Raw genomic sequence first — 24517 nt, forward strand, 5'->3', positions numbered from 1 at the left:
AAAGTCAAAACAAAAAGTGATGGTTCCCTAGAGCGCTATAAAGCTAGATTAGTTGCTAAGGGATACTCACAAGAATATGGCATCGATTATGAGGAGACTTTTGCTCCCATGGCTCGCATGACAAGCGTTAGAACTTTAATTGCGGTAGCATCATCTAAGAAATGGCCTATATTCCAATTAGATGTTAAAAATGCCTTTCTTAATGGTCAGTTAAATGAAGAAGTATATATGGACCCTCCGCCGGGAATCAGTGTTAACCAAGGTCAAACCCTTCGATTATTAAAAGCCTTATATGGTCTTAAACAAGCCCCTAAGGCTTGGTATGATAGATTTAGTGCTATCATGTTACAATTGGGATTTCGCTCATGTTATATTGACACTACTCTTTTTGTTAAAAATGCAGGTAATAGTATCATCATCCTTCTGCTTTATGTTGATGATATGATCATCACTGGCAATGATGAAAGCGGTATTCTTAAAGTTAAAAATATGTTAAAACATAATTTTGATATGTCTGATCTGGGTTTTCTTAGGTACTTTCTTGGTATAGAAGTTGCATACTCTCCTCGAGGGTATATACTGTCACAGATGAAGCTTGCTGCAGACATATGTTCCAAATCTGGGATTTCAGATGATAAAAAGGTGGAGACTCCCGAGGTTATCAATGCTAAACTACGACTGGAGGATGGAGTTCTGCTGGACGATCCTACGCCCTACAGGCAACTCATAGGCTCCCTCACCTATCTGACTATCACCAGGCCTGATATTGCTCATGCTGTGCACTCTGCAAGCCAGTTTCAGCATGCTCCTACATCTGTGCATATGAGTGCTGTGCTCCGGATCATTCGATATATTAAAAATACTTTGACTAAAGGGCTATTCCTATCCTCAATCTCTTCCTTAGATTTACTAGCTTATACTGATGCTGACTGGGGAGGAAACCCAAATGATCGAATCTCAACTACTGGCTTTTGTGTGTTCCTAGGGGATTCGCTAATTGCTTGGAGGTGCAAGAAACAGCAGAAAGTCTCATTGTCTTCTACTGAAGCAGAATACAGGGCTATGGCAACCACTACAATGGAGCTGGTGTGGCTTCGAAGTCTTCTTCAAGATATGGGAGTCGAAATTACCGGGGCTTCGAAGCTTTGTTGCGACAACAAAAGTGCTATCTACATTGCCAGCAACCACACTTTCCATGAGAGGACGAAACATATTGAAATGGACTGTCATTATGTACGTGATGAATATCTTCATGGGACAGTAACACTGCCATATGTCACTTCAGAATATCAACTTGCCGATTTCTTCACCAAAGCCCTGCCTGCTCCTCGCTTCTTGTTCCTCCTTGGCAAACTTTCGGTCATTCCCCCGTAAAGTTTGAGGGGGGGTGTTAAAACATATGTAATAATACCATAATACCCGATAGGGGTATTATGGTCATTTCACAAAGTACCCCATAGGGGTACTTATTTTGTTTCTCGTATTTCACTATTTTTTATTTTTCTTTTTATTTTTATTTTTGTATTTTTTGGATACCGAAAAGGGGCCCCACAATGGAGTCGTTGGGGCCCCCAACGGTCACATATGTGACCGTTGGGGGCTCCCAACGACTCTATTGGGAGCCCCTTTGGTCTCCTCTTCTTATAAATAGGGGGAACCCCCCATGTATATAGTATTGCTCTTGAGAGCTCCTCTTCAATAATAGTGATATTATTTTTCATGTGTGTAGCCTTTTTATAAGGCCCTTTGTATATCCCTTGGTGGATTTTCTCTCTTGTGCTTGTTGCACTTGTCCGTGTGGGACATAGTGAATGCTTTAGCATTCTTGGTTTCTTCCGCTTATTTCATTACACCTCCAACGGTCACATATGTGACCGTTGGGGGCTCCCAACGACTCTCTTGGGAGCCCCCTTTGTGGCTCCTTTTCTTGCTTATAAATAGGGGCTCTCCCCTTTGTATTTTCTCACTTCTTGAGGGAGCTTATGCTCCATTTGTAATGGGGTTTTTACCCCTTGTCCATTGTTTCTTCAATGATATGCAACTTATGACTTTATGTCATATTTTTTCCTTTTTATGGATTTTATGGGTTAGCACATTATGTGCTTGTGTTGTTTCCCTTTAATGGGTATATTTGCACTTCACGTGCATATGTATGGGTTCATTATTGAACCCAATGTATTCCAACTCACTTTCTAACATGGTATCAGAGCAAGGTCACGATGGGGTTGTCCTTGGGTGCAACGGAAAGCGTGTCGCTCAAGAAATGGTGAAGTATTCATTGCTCTTCCTTTTTGTTTTGAAGTTATTCGGTATGTATCCCTTTTCTTAAAGTATTATGCATTTGAAAATATGTTTCTTGCATATAGTTTGTTCGTTTAATGGTTATGATAGTTGAATTATGTCTTTTCACATTTCGTATGCTCGTATATTTTAAAAATATCTCCCTCAAATTTGGTGAACTCGTTTGTTGTTCAAATATATAATTTGCGTCTATCTAACTACTCATCGCATATAATATCAATTTATGTTTTTTAAAATTACCTTCAATTATGTGAGATTTATAATTCTTACATAAGTATCTCATGATTGACCTATAAGTTAATTTTTAAAATTATATATATGATTTCTTGCTAAAGTAATGATCTTTGCTTAAAATTTCTTAATTCTCATATGAACCCTAATTTGATTTGAGTTCCTCTTTTTTATTATGAATTTTAGTGCATTTTTTGAAAAATTTGATATAATCCTTATATGAAAATCTCTCACATCTAAAATCATTGTTGAATCCTAAAGTAGTTCTTGTTAATGATAACTTATAAGAACTCCTAAAAGTTTTTCAATGTTTCTTTTTTGAAAAATTGTTTATGATAAACCATTAAGAAAGATTTTTTAAAAAAGGAATTTCTCACACTACATAGAGTGCATAGTTCATCTATTGCATCCTTTTGGTATAAATGATTTCATTTTTCATCTTTATAAACTTGTTGGTTTGTATTTTTCATAAGGTTTCGAAACCTCTTAATAATATCTTTTAAAAATGCCTACATTGGCCATAATATGGTTTTCTTTGTCCTCAATTGCAATTGTTAAAGTTTGAGAATTTCAAGCATTGCTCTTTTTATAAAGTGCATACTTGCTCACTTTTGTGTATTTTTGTATTTTGTGCACATTTGTTTTTCAAATATTTGCGCTTGTATGCATTCCCTCTTTTTTTATGAAATACATGCCTTAGTGCATGTTTGTTTACACCTTGGTGTGTATTTGTTCAAGTATTGTATGAGTGCCTTCGTGCACATCTTTTATAAAGCCTTTTGTGCTTACATGTGTATTGTCTCTTCGTAGACATTTTTGCATTATGGAGCCTTTATGCACATTTCTTTTTGTGAAAAATATAATGAATTTAGATATTGAGTCCTTTTTAAATCATTGTAAGTGCTTTTAGCACTTTGTATGTTTCCGCATATCTCATCACAATCAAAGGATTTTTTAAAATTGTTGTATGGGACTTAATCCCTAAATCTATAAATTTTTAAGTGTTTTAAATATTCTTTCCTTGAGTATTGTGTTAAAGCCTTCTTTGTGAACCATTACGGTTCTTATGATTTCTTTGATTAAGAGCTTGATTGTCTTGATGAATTCTTTATGTTGTTGTGTTTATTGCTTAATAAGTTTTTGGTATAAATGACTTGTTTGAAGATTAAGCATAATTTGTGTTTATGCAAAATTGTTGTTATAAAGCACATTATTGATTATTGGACCTTTTTTAATCGGTCCTCTTTTCTTTGAAAAATGATTCATAAAGTGTTTATTGCCTTTTTGTGGCATTTATATTTGTCCATCACATGTTATTTAATGCATCATTGTTTTGGCCTTATTATTGTTTTATTAGAGATGTTTATTGAGGTGAGTTATGGGCACCTCGTGTTATATCATTTTAGATTGTCCAAATTGCCATATTATAGATGGTGGTTGAGGTGAGTTATGGGCACCTTGGGACTCTAGAATGATTTGTTATATGATCTCTAATTATGAGTGTGACACTCGTTGTTATGTCTTTTTAGATTGTCCACTTACCATATTATAGATGGGGGTTGAGGTGAGTTATGGGCACCTTGGGACTCTAGAATGATTTGGTATATGAGTGTGTCACTAGTTTGATGTTGGCCATTGATCTTATGGATGCTCTTATTTATATATAAATGTGATGGATATATGATGTTTGAAACCTTAAAATGTTTTAAGGTATATTGAAATCAAGGTTTTAGGGATTATTGCCCAACCTTCCATTGTTTATGAAAATTATGAGTGCATTTGCACATTTGTGATTTTGTGCTTTTTTTTGCACAAGTGTTTCATATGTTCTTGGTGTGCGTATGTTCACACATTTATTTTCAAGAATTTTACTTTATCAATTATAGTATCTTGTTGAAGATATTTTTTTTTTACATGCATGTTATTGTTATGAGAATTCATTTTAAAAGGAGTATTGTTTTATTCGAGGTTTATTTTCATTACAAGTTTATTGCCTCAAAAGTCTTTTCCTTTTATGCCCATTATCTAAGTGTCATCATATGTAGACAAGAATTTTATTACACCTTCGTGTGTTTTTAGCCCATGGTTGGCTTATTACTCTTGTTCTAGTAGCTGAACATACTTGGTTTTAAGTGTATTTTTTACGTAGACAAGAGATACTTTTTAGTCCATGTTGGCATGTATTCTCTTGTTCTTGTCGTAGATGCACTTATTTTAAGTATTATTATATGTAGACAAGAGGTTCTTTTACATACCTTTGTGTGTGTCTTTGGCCTTTAATGACTATTATATTCTTGATCTAGTAGCTTATACACTTGATTTATGGGTCTTGGAGGACTAATGAGGTAGTTGTTTGTAATGGATGAACTATTGTTGAAATTTGCAAAATTTCATTAATGACTTGTGTTTTTCAAATGAATCATATTTTTGATATGCATATCAAGTTGATTTCTTAGCATTTAATCGATATATTAAGTGCTTATGGTTTTTGCCACCCTTATATGTAGAATGTGTTTTTTGTCAATTAAGTGTGACTTTCATAATCAATTTTAAAACCTTGTAAACTCTTGGGTTTATTTTGCCTAAAGTATGCTTGGAAACTTCGTTTCTCTTGTTTGGGACTTCATTACATGTTTGAAGCATGATCATTAATGAGTTCTTTGAGTATTAATTCATTTAATGATAAGTATATACATATGCTCTTTATGGCCTTTTTTGGGCTCTCATTCAATAAAGCATAGGTATTTTATGTCTCTTCGTAGGCTTCTTGTGGTATCCTTTTGTGGGTCATTTTGTTATTCCCCATTATGGGGTTATATTTGTCCAATGTTGGACCTTATGAATGCATTATGCATTCTTGCAATTTATTTTTGCATAATTTGCTTCCGCTCAGTTTGTTTTAGCATGAAGTATGATTTTGAAACTTTAAGTGTCATTTCTGCATAATTTGCATAATTTCTAACATAGGTCATCCATAATTATGCTAGTTAGAAATGGTCAATTTGAGTAAAAGTGCAATGATATGTTTTACTTGTTTCTTTGTTGATTCTCTACAGGATCGCTAAAGATGTGGAACATTAGATGCATCATGGATTCGATCGATGGGGAATTGGACTTGAAGACCTAGCTCAAACTGTTATGCAAATGGAGTTTTTTCTTAAAGACTTTTGAAGAATTGGACTTCGTCTCAAGACTTCCCTTTGATTTTCCAAACTTTCGGGTTTTTTCCCCGCAAAGTTTGAGGGGGGATGTTAAAATATGTGTATTATCGTCATTTGTAATCTCGTATATATTTATATTCATATATATATATAGATACATATACATATATATATATGTATATGTATATCTATATATATATGAATATAAATATATATTCTTTATTCACCCAAAAGGGTATTTCTGTAAATTCCTGTTTTGCGCATATTCCACTTTGGAATATTGCTTGTAATTTTCCATTTTTATTTTTTATTTTTCTTCTTTTTTCCCTTTTTAATTTTCGGCCTTTGTGCCACATAGGGAGGCTCCCCAAAGAGTCGTTGGGGAGCCTCCAACGGTCACATATGTGACCGTTGGGGGCTCCCAACGACTCTCTTGGGAGCCCCCTTTGTGGCTCCTTTTCTTGCTTATAAATAGGGGCTCTCCCCTTTGTATTTTCTCACTTCTTGAGGGAGCTTATGCTCCATTTGTAATGGGGGTTTTACCCCTTGTCCATTGTTTCTTCAATGATATGCAACTTATGACTTTATGTCATATTTTTCCCTTTTTATGGATTTTATGGGTTAGCACATTATGTGCTTGTGTTGTTTCCCTTTAATGGGTATATTTGCACTTCACGTGCATATGTATGGGTTCATTATTGAACCCAATGTATTCCAACTCACTTTCTAACAGCGCGTACCCCATTAAAGGGGTGCGCGTACCTTTTCAATGGGGGTGCGCGTACCCCTTCAATGGGGTACGAAGGGGCAATTTTGCAGATTTATCTTTTTTTTTAACTTTTTTTCCAAAAAAAAATAAAAATTGAGTTTTTTTAAAAGGGCAAAAAAGAGATTTTGAAAAAACCGTGAAAACAAAACCCGAAAGGGCTTTATGGTTTTTTCACGCAGCTCAATCCGAGTCTCCTCCCTTCTTCTCTCCTCTCTCTGGCAACCGATCGGCGGAACCCAGAATCTGGCGACCTTCACCGACATCCGGCGACCTCCACGACGATGAATCCATTCAGGTACGTACTCTCCTCTCTCCATCTCTTCTCTTCTCTCCGTATCTCCCACGACCTCTCTCTTTCCATCTCTGTTCTCCCTTTCGTACCCCTTTAATGGGGCTCCAATGCTATCATGTGAAAATAGTTTCTAACAAATGCATATCTTACACTCTTTGTCAGTTTCAGTAATGTTCCATTTTGAAAATAATGCTACTTATACAAAATTTTCAAGAAACAAGCAATCCTTCTGCAGTCATACAATATGACATTTAGGTTATGAATAGCATGGCGAAATGGGAATAAGTTTTACACTCTTTGTCGGTTTTGCAGAATTGCTTATTCATGTGCATACTGTTGGAAACAATTTATTCTATCTATGTTTATCATTATTTATTGGGTTGCTTATAGCTTATCATTGCCTTGTAACTGTAACCTTGATCTTCTGAAAACGGAAAGCTTATCAGATTTATTTTCTGAAAGTTTTGGTCCTTGGAGATCTGATTCTCTACCTAGGGTTTGGGACATCATTGTCTAACTTAATTTTATTTTGGTGCACTTTCTGGAAATCTGAGATTTGTGTGGCTACTCAGAGGGCGTTATGGTGGGGAAATAAGGCCAGTCAATGAGTTTAGACCTGTTTCGACCCATCCAAATTGTTTCCCCCAAATGGTGGGCCCATATTTCGCATTGATGAAGAGTTTTCAAGTGATATAGGGCTAGTGTCTGACCCAGTGTTATTAAAAACGTGCCTCAAGGCGCTAAAAGCTCGCCTCGCCTCAAGGCGAGAGGCTTTTTGCCTTGAGGTGCATGTGTAAAGCGCAAAACCCTCGAGGCGTGCGCCTCATAGGCCTTGAGGCGCACGCCTCGAGGGGAGGCGTGCCTCAGGCTGAGGCGTACATGTTAAAATATATGTAATACCTATATTTATATATATATACATATATATATATAATATAGTTCTCATTCACTACCCGATAAGGGGTAGTTTTGTAATCTCGCCCAATAGGGGCATTTTAGACTTTTTCCTTTTCTTCTTTTTTCCTTTTTCTTTTTCTATTTTTTCCTTTTTCTTTTTTGTCTTTTTTTATTTCTTTTTGTGCATTTAATGCACAGCCATTGGGGGCCCCAACAAAGAGTCGTTGGGCCCCCAACGGTCACAATTGTGACCGTTGGGAGCCCAACGACTCCTTGTTGGGACTCCCAATGGTCCCTCTCTCTTGCTTTTCTCTATCTCTCCCTCACTCCTCTCTTGCCTATAAATAAGTGGGGTCTCCCCCTTTGTAATGTGTGGCTTCTTCAAGCCCTTTTGTGCATTTATAAGATTTTATGCTTTCTAGCCATTATTGGCTTTTGTGTGTCCTCTTTTGGACTTGTTCTTTGATTTCTTTGTGTGAATGTCCATTGTAGGACATACATTTCTTTTCCGCATATTTCATTACAGTACACGCCTCAAAGCCTTTGGTCAAATGAGGGTCAAAACCCTCATTCGACCAAAAATTAGGGATAAACCCCCGACCCTTTATGTGTTGAATCAACAATTTTCGAACCCCTCTTTCTGTTTTTTTTCTCACAACAATCTCTCCCTCTTGACTCTCACAGTTGCAGCATTCTCTCTGTCTCTCTCGTGGTGGAGCCGAAACAGGTACGTCTCCCTCTAGGCTTTCAGACGGTTCTCCTGGCAGATGATGGCGTAGAGGGCGAGCCCGTTGTCATTCTCGTGGATGGAGAGCTCAGAGGGCTCGTTGGGTCCGATCTTCAGGACAACCCTCTACTTGGCAAAGCGAGCGCCAGCGTTGTAGTATTCTGCGCACCGCTTGCCAAGGCCATCGAGCCCCTAGGTGGTGGTCTCGCCGTTGGTGCCGACGAGCTCGACGGTGCCCTTGTCGACCTTGATGTCCGGGAGGACTCTGCCCTCCTTAAGCACCTCGACGAAGGGCTTCCCAGAGGCGGTCTTCTGATAGAGGGTCTCCTCAAAGAGGATGACTCCGCTCAGGTACTGGAGGGTGCCAGAGGTGCAGAAGAGGAGCTCACGGAGGGCGTGTTTGAATCGCAGGAGCCGCTTGAGAGGGGACTGATGGGGAAAAGCCCTGTTCCTCCTCGGTCCACTGCCATCCCTAAAAGTATTTTAATTATTTTACTAATGGAGATTGGGGATGGGGGATCGAGGTGGGGCGGGATGAGGAAAAGCGTAAGTGAAGTCCATTCCCGCACGGGTATTGATTTTAACCTCCATCCCCCCGGTCCAAAGGGGGCGATGCATAGACCCATTTTTCCCTATTCCACTGCCATCCCTAATTGGATGGTTCACATTAAAAAATAATTTTCAGTAGTTTTTGATATTGTGAACTAGATAGAATCAATGCACATTGATTACAAACTTAACTGATTATATATATATATATTAAATTGATTTCTTAGTAGTCAAGGAATGGAAACATCGAACTTGCGTGTCCAACTTTTCAAAATAAAAAGCATCCGAGTAGTTTGAGTCTCTAAAAGTGCAATTTCCTTTTATCTTAGGGAGACCTCTTTCTTTGACCAGCAGGGCACTTGAGAGGAAAAAAAATAAAAAATAAAAAATCAAGGGAAAAAAAGGAAGAAAAGACAAAACATGAGCAATGTATTTTCATGCAAATCGGTTCTTCTCATCCCTTTCGTCATCCTTGTCATCAAAGTGGAAATAACAACGAATGAGCACAATCGATCATTAGGATTGCTTGCGCACGATGGATCGAATCACAGTGCCAATATACCGGCTTGTAGTCCTCGGTTTGGCTATCATCTAATGGAAAAACTCAAATCTATCAGAGCAAAGAGATAATTTGATCGATTACTCGATAGATAAAAAACAAGCACAAATGACAAAAGAGAAAATCGACAAATAATAAGCAGATACTGTCATGGTTTGATGTTAGGTGTATGATATACTGTCATGGTTTGATGTTAGGTTTTATATGTTAATCTCATATGTTTTAGAATAATCTCATATATTTTAATTTTTGTTAGTTAATCTCATATATTTTCCAGTTATGTAATCAATTTTTTAGTTACTTTTATATGTTAATCTCATATATTTTAACTTTTATAGATTAATCTCATATATTTTAACTTTTGTAGGCTAATCTCATATATTTTTTAGTTATGTAATCAGTTTTTTAGTTACTTTTATATGTTAATCTTGTTATTTCATCAATAAAGCATTCCTTTATTTATTTGTATTTTTAGATATTTTTTTATAATTTTTAAAAAGTTTTCAAAAAACAATTTTGAGGCTTACGCTTTACGCCTCGAGGCTTACGCTTTACGCCTCGAGGCTTACGCCTCGCCTCGGTTTTTGGTGGAACGCCTCGCTACGCCTCAACGCTTTTCACAACACTGGTTGCTGGTTTAATCCCTTCATTCTCTCTAGAAGGTACATTTAGGAAATAGGGGATTGTTAGAGACTATTTGTTTCATTTTTCTGTTGCAATAACATGATGGTCTTTATCTTTTGTGTTATCAATATGATGGTGATTTATATTCTTATGTGAGTCCCATGAAAGAACACTATATTGGTTGAGAAGCATTTCACATTTTGTGTTTTAAGTGAGTTTATTTGGTCATCTTTCTTATTTCATATGGAAGTTGCACGGAATCTAATGGTATAGTTGTATGACTGGTAGGGATCTGAGTCCTTCCTGACTAACCCCATCTTGCCTCTCAAAAAAAGTACCAACAGTGGCTCCGCGTGGTTGGTATGAGCTGTCATTACACGTCTCTTTGTGCTGGAAAGTTGATGGTTCAAAACGCAGTGGTACTTTAAAGTTCAAAATATTTTATGTTTTAATATTTGGGTTTATTACATGCTAGATGTTAATATTGGTCAGAAAAGAAGGTATAGGACACACCAGTAGCACCATCCTTTCCTGTTCGGTCAATCCGATGAACATAATCCTCTAGCAGCAACATCTGTGGCAACTAATACTGGAGATCTGCCAGCACGGAACTCATTCAGCACCCAATCTCTCTCACCTTGAGACTTATCTCCATGAATAGCAGCTGCACGAAAGTCTCGTCCAATGCTACGAGCAAGCTGGTCACATAACCTTTTTATTGAAAAGAAGATTATGTTTTCTGTCTAATTGCTTTATTTGTCTTTATTTATTATTTTGTTGAAATATATATGTCTTGACTCTTGTCCTTAGAATGCAAAATATACTAATGCATGTTATACTTTCACGATCAATGTTGTGTCTATTAATATGTTTTTTGTTCAGGAATTAACGTGTGATTTTTGTAATCTATAACATCCTAATGGATCTGTTTCTTGTTTGATAATTTAGCTTAGCTTTATAGATTTTACCTTTGACTAATAACATAGTTTCAACTTTCATCAGCCTTTTACATGTTCAATCCTCTCTGTCTTAGATAAAGAAATCATTTTTTATTCATTTTTTGTGAATTTGTGCACATATATTCTGCTACTATATAGTATATACTATATATTAATGTGCATACATTTGTGTATATAAGCAATGATTTTTGTTCTTCACTCATCCTTTGCCATTAATAATAGCTTTTTTAAAGTGCTTTAAAATGATTCCTATACTTTTATGATGCAGGTATATTTGCCTGCTCTTTGTTTCAGAAAACCTCTAATAAAGAATAACTTAACCTAAAAAACCACCTATTCTCAACAACCATCACAAGTTATGATCACGATAATTATGATGACGATGATGATTCTTTGTACAACTTGGAGCATGAATCGTCTACTGGTGTTGGGAATGACAATGCAAGAAAGGGCAAGAGGTCTTCTGATTGTCCATATCAGTTTGAGGATAAAAACGAAAATTGTTTTGATGAGGAAGATAAAGAAGAATATGACTTGGATGACTACTATTTTGAAGATGACCAAGATGATGAACCACCTAACATGCATAAAACAACAGTGCTATGGCGCCATGTATTGAAACAAAAGAAGAGTGGACAAGGAAAGCAAGGTGGAACCCAAGTTTTTATGTGCAGGCACTGCAAAAATATTTATCATGGGTCATATACTCGAGTTTTTGCACATCTCATGGGATCTCTAAAGGGACAGTGTTGGGATTACCTTTTGTCCTGTAGTTGCAAAAAATACAGAATTGGCAAGGAAAATTAAGAGGCAAGTTCGACGAGTAGAGGTTTCATCAAGTACATTTGAGTTGAGGATATCAAGAATTGATAAACCGAAGATGCCTATTAGTATGACTACATCATCTAGTGGAAGCCGAAAAACAGTTGATATTCGTAGTACCTTTAAAAAGGTAGAAATAGATGATGTAGATCACAAAATTATCAGATTTTTGTGTGCAAATGACATACCTTTCAATGTGCTTCGATCACCATATTGGGAAGAGATGATATCTGCAGTTAGTAAAGTGCTCGGATATAAACTCTCATCATATGAAAAAGCGCGAACAACGTTGCTTGACAGTGAGAAAGAGTGTGTTCACAGGGAGTTAAATGAATTTCGAGAAAAGTTTGAGGAGTTTGGAGTTTTCATTGTTTCAGACAGTTGGACAAATATCAAGAACAAACACTTGATAAATATACTTGCATCAAACTGTTTTGGCTCAATGTTCTTATATGCAAGCGATTTTTCTAATGTGCAACAGTCAGTGCAAACATTACCGAGTTTTTTAAGACGGGATTTAAACTTATGGGGCCTTCTAATGTAGTGCAAGTGATTACAGACAATGCAGCAAATTGCAAGTTAACAGGTGAAGAATTAAAACAAACGTATAAGTATATTTTTTGGTCACCTTGTGTTGTGCACACACTTAATTTGATATTTAAGGATTTGACACATGAGTTTTATTGGTTGGGAGAAACATATTTGCAGAGTAAAGAAATTGTGAAGTATATCACAAATCATTCAAAAGTACTAGCATTCTTTAAAAACAATGAAAAATTAGAGTTAATAAAGATTGTAAAAACAAGGTTTGCTTCACATTATACTACTTTAAAACGCTTGCTTGATGTGAGGGAGAGCTTAAGGCTCACAGTAATTTTAGATAGATGGAGCGATTGAAAACAATCATGCATGGATGAAACTATAAAAAAAGAGGCTGTTATAACAGAAACAATTGTTCTTGATGAAGAATATTGGGATTCTGTACATTTAACATTATTGATTACAAAACCCATATATAAGATGATTAAATTTTGTGATCAGGAAGGCCCTATAATTTGTGAAGTGTATGAAGGCATGAACAACATGTTCGGAGAAATCAAAGACAATCTAAAATGACAACCAGATTTGTATGAAAAGATTTATAAGATTGTCTCAAATAGATGAGATAGAATGAATGTGTCTCTCCATAGTCTAGCCCTCATTTTTACTCCAAAATATTACGAGTCAGAGTATCTCAAGATCCCAGCAACAGGAGGGGTCAAACGAGTTTCTCCTGGTAAAAATTGTATTTTATCTATTTAATAAAGTTTAAAGTTTAATGATTTAATTATTTTATTGTTTTATTTGCATTTTCTTGTTATAGTTATTAAACATTTTTTTTGCAGAAAAGGATAATAATATCGTAGACGGTGCAATGCTCGCGCTTGAAGTCATATCTCTAGAAATGAAGAGCTATCTACACTTTATAGGTCACAACTTGTGGCTTTTGCATAAAGAAGTGGAGATTTAGCCGAAATGCAGCAAGAATAGATGCATTGAATCCTACAATGTCGGTGCTTAATTGGTGGTGTTTTTATGGTGGTGATACACCTGAGTTGAGAGCATTAGTCATTAAGGTTTTATCTCAACCTATTAGCACATCTTCTGCAGAAAGAGTATGGAGCACCTTCAGCTATATTCACAATGTTAAAAGAAATATGCTCAATGAAGATCGTGCTGATACCTTGGTGTATATTCATTTCAATTTTTGATTGATTGACAGGTATAATTAAACTGTGTTGTACTTTTATTTTGGTAAAATTTTTTTCTCTTTTTCTATCATTGATTGTTTATTAGCATTTATATTTTATATTCTTGTTATAAAAAAGGTGTAATAATCACTACAAAGAAGGACCTAGTCGAAAATGGGATATCAATCCAGAACTTCCTATTGTAGAAGAAAACACGTTGAGATTAAAGGACATGCGTTGGAGAGATTTGGATGATAGTGCACAACAATCAAGCACTATTTTCAAATCCAAACCCAAAGATGTACAACCAAGAGCTCTATTACCTCCAATAATCATACGTACAAATGAAATTGAAGAGGATATAAATCAATCCAACAGAGCTAGTAGAACTGCAGATATACAAGAGCGACCATCAGTTCCTCAAGGCCGGATTCATCGTTTCTTTAGCAGGAGACCTAGGCAAGGTATGTTGATTACTTGATCTTGTGTTTTTTATTTTTACTTTTTCTATATATGTATTTTTTATATTTTAAATTATGGTTTTTGAACATTTTAATTTTTTAACATATTCATTATAGAAAATGAAGGAAGGAGCATAAGGCATGGTCGTGGAGGACAAGAAGCACGTGATGATGCAGAAAGTTCTCGATCTATTGTTGACTTGAAGGGGAAGAGAAAGATGACAGATTAATGAACTATTGAATTCTTAATTATTCTTTTGATGATGTAGTGGAAGTAGTCCAACTTAAAAACTTTTATATTATTTTTTTTGTCATAGTCTTGTAATGTTGGTTTGATATGTACTTTTATTTTGAACCTTTCATGATGAAGTTAAGTAGTGGATTATGTTAATTTTAAGTTTCTAGTTTAAAACTTTATAGCTTATAATTTACAGTTTAGAACTTTATAGGTTAAAAATTTAACCATATCTCTATGTAATCTTTGAGTTTATTGATTTCTCATTTTGTATATTGCAGATATCACAATATTTACAACAATCAAGTCATTTGATTCTTTCATTGAAAAATGTATGCTTTTTAATCAAGTTTATTAGTTTTCTTAATGCATTATTTAGTGCTTGCATGTATTTGTTAAATGGTTGCAACATGAACGTGAATTATGATCTTCTCTTGGTGTATTTTTTTTTAAATGCTTGAAAGTTTGCAAATGATGCATTTGTTAGATAATTGCAACTTATATTATTTATTGTCTTAGATACATGTTTTATTTTGTCAATGATGACATAAACTTATTTTTTGATAAAATAAAAATATATAATTACATTTTTGCTTCCCTTTCGATCCTTATTTGCTTCCATTTCGCTTCTCATTCGAATCCTATGTCGCTTCTTCGCTTCTTCGCTTCTTAGGTCGCTTCCGGTTCGCTTCTTAGGTCGCTTCCGAGATGCTTCCCGGTTCGCTTCTAAGTCTTCCTGCGCTTCCCGCTTCCTAAAATTTTATAAGTGCCTCACTTCCCGCTTCCGCTTCCCGTATCGCTTCCCGCTCCCGCTTCCTCAACTGGCAACTCTGAGACAAAACAATACCCAACAAGGGGCAACAACACAAGCACTAAGTGCATATAAAATATTAAGGAACTAAATAGAAAAACACAAAATATAAAAAATATTCATCTTTATTGATCATAAATGCTTAAAAGAAACATTGGTTACAAGAGAGGGGTTCAACCCCTATTTATACATAAAAGGAGAGCATGGAGCTCTATTGGGGAGCTCCCAATAGAGTCGTTGGGAGCTCCCAACGACTTTATGGTCTTTTGACCATAAAGCCCATGCTCTTTACAAAAAGGACACTAAATAAAAAGATAAAAAAATAAAAAAAAATAAGAGAAAAATTGTTCCTAATGAACAATACTGTTACATGAGTAAAATGATGAAAATACCCCTAGAGGGTATTTACATATTATATATATATATACAACTTAACATATTGGACAACTTAATGTTGCTTTTGCTCGAACAATCTTGAGTTCATATTGTCAATAAGCTAGAAGCTAGCCAACACATACATGTATACTGTGTCCAGACTCCATACAAATAACTATAGTTGTAGAAGCATGGGGCAAGTGTGTAGGATAGATTAGTCAATTCACAATAAGTTATCACTTACAGCTTGAATATTATATTAATAAACAGATTCTTTAGAGATAATGCTTACAAAAAAGCAAGTTGGAAAATGATATTGACTGTTATCTCTAGTTTTTTCAGTGAATGACATTGAATATACTTCTGCTGTGGACTGGGCCAGCTTGTTCAGTTTTTTAATATGTATAATTCTTTGTTCTTTTTTTTGCATATTTTGTGTATGCATTAACTTTTAGCTATTTGTAACCGTAAAGTGTAACCTTGTTGGTTTTCAGGTTGTCATTCCCAAGACATACAGTAAGTATACCTCGAGAAGGGTTCTTACCACAGAATGGATAGAAGGAGAAAAATTATCACAAAGTACTGAAAGTGATGTTGGGGAACTAGTAAATGTCGGAGTTATATGCTATCTAAAGCAGGTTTCATGTTTTTGGATTTATGTGTGGTTTTTTTCTGAATATAATTAGTGCTCATGTTTGTTCTTCCATGATAATGTAATCTTTTGTTATATTAAACATGCTTTCATTTTGTTGCTTTTCCCATGGATACACAATCACTGACTTGGCTCTTCTGTATGTGGGGGATAACATGATTTGCAAGTTCTTTGTTTGATCACCTTTAATACAACTGAAGCATGCCAGCATTTTCCAGCATTCTGCTTATATGTAATAATATTTGACATCTTTTCTATACAGTTATGGATTGTATTGAAAAGGAAATCCGTGAGTTCTTCCACTAATATCCATGCAATTGGTTGCAGTTTTGCTTGTCTGTCTGCTATCGTGCATAAAGTCTTCTTAGAAGTTATAGTGTTAAAAAATGGTTTGGTAACAGCATCTAAGGTGCATAGTGGTGCAATCATGTATCTTTTATGTCCCAAGTCTCGACCAATTTGTATGTATTATATGGATATTAGGCACCACTATTTGATTTAGACAAGAAAGTTGCAGCAAAGATAAGAAATAATGCGACTGTTGAACATAGTATATTGAAACATAATAGTTGGAACCGCCACTGGGTATCTCTTGGTTTCATAATGAATTAGGTAACCTCCTGCATCCAATCATTGGAAACATACCAGAGAGGATGCACATTGTTGGATATGAATCATTTCATACTGTGATAAGGAGAATCATGATTTCATTCAACATTCATAATAAAGGCATGAGCCCAATGCTAAACTGCTTAACATTGATGGAGTTAGCTAAATCAGTCAAAAGCCTGTTAGAATTAAAAATGCACCTGCATGAAAAATGTGGAAGGCCATATTTTCCCACAAGGCGATGGTAACTGGCAATAATATCCAATCTGTAGTACATGTTCTGAGATTTGAACAATGTTAATCTTTTAGTGTCAAGTACATGGGACGTACATGTTGCAGCCTTTTGTTGTCACAAAATGCTCATATAGTTTGGTAGTTAGCAATTTAATTTTTTTTTAAAGAGAACTGACTGATATAACTTAGTATGTCTAACTTGCTGTCCTGCTGTGTGACAGCTGCTTGATACTGGATTTTTCCATGCTGATCCACATCCAGGGAATATGATCCGAACTCCAGACGGGAAGCTGGCCATACTTGACTTTGGTATTGTTTATCTATTTGGCTATATTATCAAATGATTTTAAGTTTGGTAGTATGCAAAGTAGCAAAGCAAGTGCACTTGGGGAAATGATGATGATTTTCAGAATGTGACTTTTTTATTTTATTTTTTTCAGTTCAAGAGTTCCTTTCAATGTTTCAGTTTTTACTCTCTCTCTCCACTATATATATATATATATATATATATATATATATGAGGAAATATATGGTGGTTTTGTATCATATGGTGGTACATACTCTTGTTTGGATGGATGTAGCTACCAAATGTTGGATCTAACCGTAGATGTGTTTAAGATGGCTTATTTACTATATTAGAAGGTTTATCATGTTTAACACACCATAAGGTGCCAATTTTTTAGATGGTGAAAAATCAGAGGCATATAACTCATCATGATAAGGGTGGTTTAAAAATGGTATAAGGCAGAACATGCTAAACAAGATCCAAAGGTTAGATTTTGCTTTTGGAGATTAGATCTATGTAAATCAATTATGTTTTTCCTGTGTGAGTGTGTGTGTGTGTGTGTGCATTGGGGGTGTGTGTGTTCTCTTCCATTTAAAATAAAAAGTGTATAACATTTTCCCAAATTATAAGTTTGTTGTGAAAATTCCATTGATCTTTTTCTAGTTTCCACCTGTACAAGTTTAGAAAAAGAAATTGCATGTGCTGTAGAAAAGTAGTGAACTTGTTATTATCCAGTATAAGTTATATGTGAGTGTTTACCATCAACCATCTTAGCCTTGAATCTTTGAAAAAAGGAAAACTTGCAGGAAAGAAAAAAAGAAAAGAAAGTGGTGATATGAAGTAAACCCTTTCTTAATCTGATTGTTAAATGGTAAATGAGTATTTAATTACATGTGGGAATAATAATAGGGCTTCTTAAAATGTCTTTAAATGATGCATAGTTGCAATTGTTTTATTGACAAATAGGTTTAGCTGCCATTAGTGACCTTTTTCTAAGACTTGAAATCTGATTGACCCATAAGATGCAAAAATGAAAGTAGCAATTGCAAAAGTGGTTCAGTGGGAAAGCCTATACAAGTCATTAAATTTCAGGAGGAAAGCCCCTGTTTATCCATTACCAATTTCATCATCCGCCAAATATAGAAAGCAATAATCACAGGTTACAGAGTCAGATTTCTTAGGTGGAAAAAGCAATTGCTTTTGTATTTCATCAATGAACTTGTAACTTCTCAAAAACAAGCCCAGCACTCTGAGAGCATGTATGGCAAAGTTCTACTGATAAAGAAGGAAGAAGTTGTAAGACATTAAAGAGGTCATCTGGATCTAGAATGTTACATTTTGAAGTGTAGCTCCCATGATGGGAATTCTCTTTGGATTCATACTTTTCTATTTCTGGTTAAACCATCTTGTAATAAACAATGTTTACAAGTAGATATTGCTGGATGTGATTTGACTGCATATTTATTCTTCCTGGAAATTTTGGGCTTCACATCATTAAGGTGCAACTTTTAACATGCCAGATATTACTAAGAGGTGAGACATTAAATAAGAATCCATCTTTATGTGCCAATCTATTTTCTCTTGGAAATTTTAGGTACTAACATGTACATAAGGTGCTTAAGCAAACAAATATGTACATCCTGAGAGTTGGTTTCAGTACTGTAATGTGACTCTGTCTAACTGTTTTCTGTTCTTTTGCATTGCAATCTTGTTAACCTAGTGTCTACTGATGATTGCAGTAAGATGTTGCTTAATGTGAGGATCCCATAGTTTCTCTGTGCATGATACCCAAATATCAAGGTTACTCTAATTAACATCATTGTTATTGCAGGTCTGGTAACTAGGTTGACTGATGATAAAAAATATGGGATGATTGAAGCAATAGCTCACCTCATTCATCGTGATTATGATGCCATTGTTAAAGACTTCGTCAAGCTTGATTTCATCCCAGATGGAGTTAACTTAGAACCAATTTTGCCAGTTTTGGCCAAAGTTTTTGATCAAGCACTTGAAGGAGGAGGTGCAAAGAACATCAATTTTCAGGAGTTGGCATCAGACCTAGCCCAGATTACATTTGATTACCCATTTCGAATACCACCTTATTTTGCACTAATAATTAGAGCTATTGGCGTGCTGGAAGGCATAGCTTTAGTGGGAAATCCGGATTTTGCCATTGTTGATGAAGCATATCCATATCTTGCCCAGGTACTGGTTTACGTTTGGTGAATAGAATTTATTGTTCCTTGTACTTGATAGCCTTTTTCCCAGCTCAGTTCACTGGCACATGTTATCTTGTGTCCCATTTTGACTAATCTTGACAGTAATCATGGAATAGCCATTCTGTCTAAAGCTTTAGTGGCCCTTGATTTGATTTTGATATATTTCTGTTTCTTTCATTAATGTTCTACTTTTACCTGCAGTGGCAGTTAGAATTATAATATTCTGCGCTGTGATGCCTCTCTCTCTCTCTCATGTTTTAAGAGTTAATTACTTGCAATATAAATGGCAGTGATTGCTCTCATATATACTATAAACCGACACCTTTTGTCAAACACAATTCACAAAAGAAATCATGAAGTTACTGGACAAGGGTTGGACAAGTTATTGGTGCTATATTACACTCTGTTAAACCAAGGGACAGGGATTGTAGTCTTTGACAACTAAATGACAACAGTGGAGGGATATAAGACCCACTAATGGACTTGTGGGAGTCTGGCATGTTGTAACCACTGACAGGGGAGGCAGGTACTAATGTCCTTTGCTTCTTTCTACAGGCTACAAGGCATTTGGTAAATTTCAAACATAGTCAACAAAGCTTGACTGCAGGTTGAACTGGTTCATCTAATCTTAAAATCTATTATCTCAATGCTCTTCATTTTTTATAGGCTGGTATGTGAAACTATAAATTGATACTGATATGTTAAATTTTAATTGAGGCATAGTATGTCTGCTCCTTGTTCTTTTTCCCTCTGGTATGCTACATTTCTGAAGGCCTCAGGGTCTTATGTTTGCACTGTGTTCCCCTGCTACTGTTCTGGTGGATGTAAACTTTCTATCATCCTTACTTTCAAATCATGTACCCTATACTGTGGGGTCAGTGACAAAAGTTGCTACTGGTGAGAGAAACATAGAAAGGTCACCTTACTGACTTGTGTATGCCCATATCTAAAAAAGGGAAATTTCTAGATTTTAGCATCTGAAGACATGGCAAAAGTTAACTATTTGTAGGAAATCTTTGGATACATTATGTTGAAAAAGCAATTTTACTCTTAGGCTGACCAATCATGTGAAGAGTATTTTTGGTTTTCAGGCCTGTGCACATTGTGATGAAATGCACTTCCTTTTCTTGATTGAATCCTTGTACTTTGCATTCTGCCGTAGCATATATATTGCAGTTTATCTTATTTATCTACTTCGGTGTTTCAAATTAAAAATGGTTGACTGAATTGTCTTTTTCTTTTCTATTGTCAGAGGCTGTTGACTGATGAGTCTCCTAGGTTGAGAAGTGCTTTGCGCTACACCATATATGGAAAAACAGGCGTTTTTGATGCAGAAAGATTTATTGACGTCATGCAAGCATTTGAGAATTTCATATCTGCAGCTAAGAGTGGAGGCGGAGAGGGCCTAAATGGAGATATGGCAGGCCTTGGGCGTTTAGAAAGCCAGAATGGATTTTTCCCAGTGATGTCATCAGGTGCATCTCAGCCTGATCAAGTTGAAACAAGAGCTGCATTTGCTTTCCTTTTGTCAGAGAAGGGGAATTTTTTCAGAGAGTTCATTTTAGACGAGGTACTTGAGTTGAAATTCCATTTAATATCCAACCAGTTCTAGAAATTTTATCCACAAGTCGCCATTGCTATTAATGTCTTGATTAAGATTTGCAATGCTGTTTTGCTCAGTTCTAGGAATTTTATGCTCCACTAACGTTTCCCACAAGTCACTATTGCTATTGATATCTTGTTTAGGATTTGTAATGCTGTTTTATTGATTGTCCTTCCATTAATTTTATATTGTTGCATGTGTAGAATGACTAAAAAGCGCCGGTGCTTTCCAGACATAGCATGGCCTGAAACTGGTGGGGTTGATGCCATTCCATAAGGAAAGCTTCTCTTTACAAATACCAATCCCTGGCATAACCAATCAACCTCTCTTTTAACCAGCACTGGCATGGCCAGCACCATCCATCGTGAACTATGCCATCCCACTAATTTTTACCCAAGCATGTATTAGATGGAAGAAAATACAAGAGCATATCTCATGTTATACACTCATAAAGATTATCAATAATGTTGCTCTATATATCTTAATTTTCTGAGCCTTTAATGGAGGTTAACATGTTCACCAAATTCTTACCTCTATTGGTTTTTAAACATTATTTCGATGTGTATATATTTTTATATATGCAGCTTATGATGGATGCTAACAATAAGTGTCATGATAGTGCTTTGTACATGTGTGTCCATGCATGTGTGTGTGTGTTTTCTTTATATATGCAGCTTGTTTTGGTTGCTAACAAGGGTCAGATAATGCGTGTTTTCTTTATATATGCAGCTTGTTTTGGTTGCTAACAAGGGTCAGATAATGCTTTGTTTTGAACGAACTAGTAACTTTGTAATATACAAGAGTAATTGCATCTATTGATCCGTGTTTTTCTAATGTTATAAATTTGCCAATATCATGGCATTTTGGATTTATTAGTGGTAAATAAATGGTAGTGGATTGTTAAAATCCAGTATATCTATTGCTTCTGAAGTTGGCTGTTTATTATTGGATTTTACATGAAAAACAGATTGTGAAGGGGATTGATGCTGTCTCTAGAGAGCAGCTGGTACAAATAGCTGCAGCCCTTGGAATTCGAAGTCCAGCTCCCATTTTTGGCATGGTTCCTACCTTTGGCCCTTTTAAGCCTGCAGCTTTGTTGCTTACAGTTACAGAGGAGGACAAAATCGTGTTAAACAATGTACAAAAGGTCGTTGAGTTTCTAACAAGTGGGACTTCAGGAACAAGTACAGTGGGCCAGGTAATTCAAAGACCATGCTTGTGTCACATGAAATTGCTATCAAATTTTGTTTCTCGGATTGCTTACCAATACTCTCATTTTCAAGTGAAACCTTTAGTCTTTATTAAGGTTTATGCTTCATATATCTAAAGAATAACCTCAACTAAATTTCTTTGAATAATATTGGACGCCGACGTAGTGATGGTGCAAATAAATCATTTTCAATCCCTGATTTGTGTTCAAAAACTGTATTAAACTTTTATTTCAAATATGTTAGCAGGATTTGTGTGTGTGTGTGTGTGTGTGTGTGTGTGTGTGTGTGTGTGCACACTCATGGTTGGGTGGCCTTAGTACTGACATGTAACCATTATTTCATGGTTAAGCTGTACAAAGTTTTTATCTGGTTTTCTAATTTTCATAAACTAGGGGTGGACATGGGGCTGAGTAGTGGATGGTCAACCAGGTACCCAGCCAGATAGTAGTTGGGCCTGGCCCGGCTCAGTTTGTAATTAAGCCCTAACTGTGCTCGACCCAAACAAAAAACCAATGGGTTGGGCCTGACAAGAACTAGGTACCCAAGCTCAGCTCGATCCTGATAATAAATTGGCCAAGGCTTATGTCGACTCTGGGTTTGAGTCGGGCCTGTCTGGCCCTTATGGGGCTGACCCGGCCTGGTCCAATAGCCACCCCTATTTTTCACCACGTTCCATGTTGATTTTCCTTTCATTGATAGAACAACTTGATATATGTGCCATCGCTGTTGTGAATATTGCAGGAAGTGAACACTCTTCGTGTCATCCGCGAGTTACTTCCAGTCTTACCAAGCATCTCAGCTCGTGTGCTTCCTGAGGTGCTCAGTCGTCTGTCTTCGCGAGTAATGGCACGCCTATTGCGAGAGGTGTTTTTGTAGTGCACTAACCACTGATTATTCAGAATATGTATCATTCCACGCATGGCCCAAGTACAAACGCTATAATTCTTGTATATAACATATTTTCTCACGTGCATTGTTCTAAAGGCAGTTGCATCAATTGTACTGTAAAAAGAAAAACAAATTTTCTACCGACGATTTCTGCCAGATTCTCTCTCTTACTAATGATGGGGATTTCTTATAAGGCACTATGGTGGTACTATACCACCATAGCTTATGAGGTATACACATTTACATAGATCTAAGCTCCAAAGGCAAAATCTAACCATTCATAACATGCCCTGTTTTTTATTTTCATTTGATAGGAATCATGTGTTTTTGACATCAAAATATGTTTTTTAAGTCATGAAATTTTGGTACATTGTGAGCCATTGATTTTTGAAGATCTTAAATAACCTACATGCATCCTATAATCAGATGATCCAAAACTTGTTTTTTCACTAAATAATAATTGTAGATCATATATGTAGGGTCTAATCAACTAAAAAAGCACTCAATTTTTGAAAATTTGAAGCTTCTATTAGGTGAGACTCTAATAGCACCCTATCATTACTATATACTATTTTTAAACCACTTATTTTTATGAATTGTGAGCCATTGATTTTCACCATCTTAAAAATGGAATCTTATGGTATATTAGAGACGATAAAACCTTCTACTATAGTAAATAAACCATGCTTAACACATGCACGGTCAGATTTACCATTTAGTGGCTAGATCTATACAAACAAGAATGTGTACTACCTATGGTATCATAGTATAGAACCACCATATATTTTCCCTTATATAGAGTAGATAAGCAGCGGATGTATCGTGGGTGAGGGTAGCCACTTTTGTTATCATTGTAAAAACACTTGAGCCAGCCAAGATTGGCTTGTTCTAGCTTAGCACAAACTAGTGCTTGACCTTATGCTTACCTTCTTGCAAGCTGGAGCCAGCTTACTTGGATAAAGATGCATTTTTTCAGAAAGACATTACAGAAAACTGGAGATCAATCTTACATATGAACAATGCAAGCTTAGCGACTGAATCCTCCATGCAATCACACACACACTACGAGCCTATGATATGAGCAAAATGCAACACCAAACAAAGCTGGTATGTTTGAACATCTTAACCCTCTCGCACATCAAGGCTTGAGAACGAAGTCTTCAATGCCTTCTCGCACTTCCATGATGGCTTCATTACTATGCGCTTGAAGAATGTTTCGTCATTTTTTTATGACGAGGAAGCCTCATCGAAGCGAGGAAAAAAACCCCAGGTAGGGCCCCACCACCACCCTGCCTTACGTGGCCCACAACTT

General features: G+C 35.9%; 1 protein-coding gene across 1 annotated transcript in view; it reads left to right on the plus strand.

Moving 5' to 3' along the window:
- LOC149821809 (uncharacterized) overlaps positions 1-23361 on the plus strand; it is a 40156-nt gene extending 16795 nt beyond the window's left edge. The window contains exons 8-13 of the mRNA XM_089981377.1: positions 15998-16141; positions 17220-17307; positions 19116-19489; positions 20756-21073; positions 22074-22304; positions 23059-23361. Coding sequence (XP_089837503.1) covers positions 15998-16141; positions 17220-17307; positions 19116-19489; positions 20756-21073; positions 22074-22304; positions 23059-23193 — 1290 coding nt within the window. The 3' untranslated portion in view covers positions 23194-23361. The remainder of the gene's footprint in view (positions 1-15997; positions 16142-17219; positions 17308-19115; positions 19490-20755; positions 21074-22073; positions 22305-23058) is intronic.
- The last annotated feature ends 1156 nt before the right edge of the window (positions 23362-24517 follow it).

This window comes from Nuphar pumila, chromosome 11, assembly GCF_984573655.1.
Source record: "Nuphar pumila chromosome 11, dmNupPumi1.hap1.1, whole genome shotgun sequence".
Taxonomy (NCBI): domain Eukaryota; kingdom Viridiplantae; phylum Streptophyta; class Magnoliopsida; order Nymphaeales; family Nymphaeaceae; genus Nuphar; species Nuphar pumila.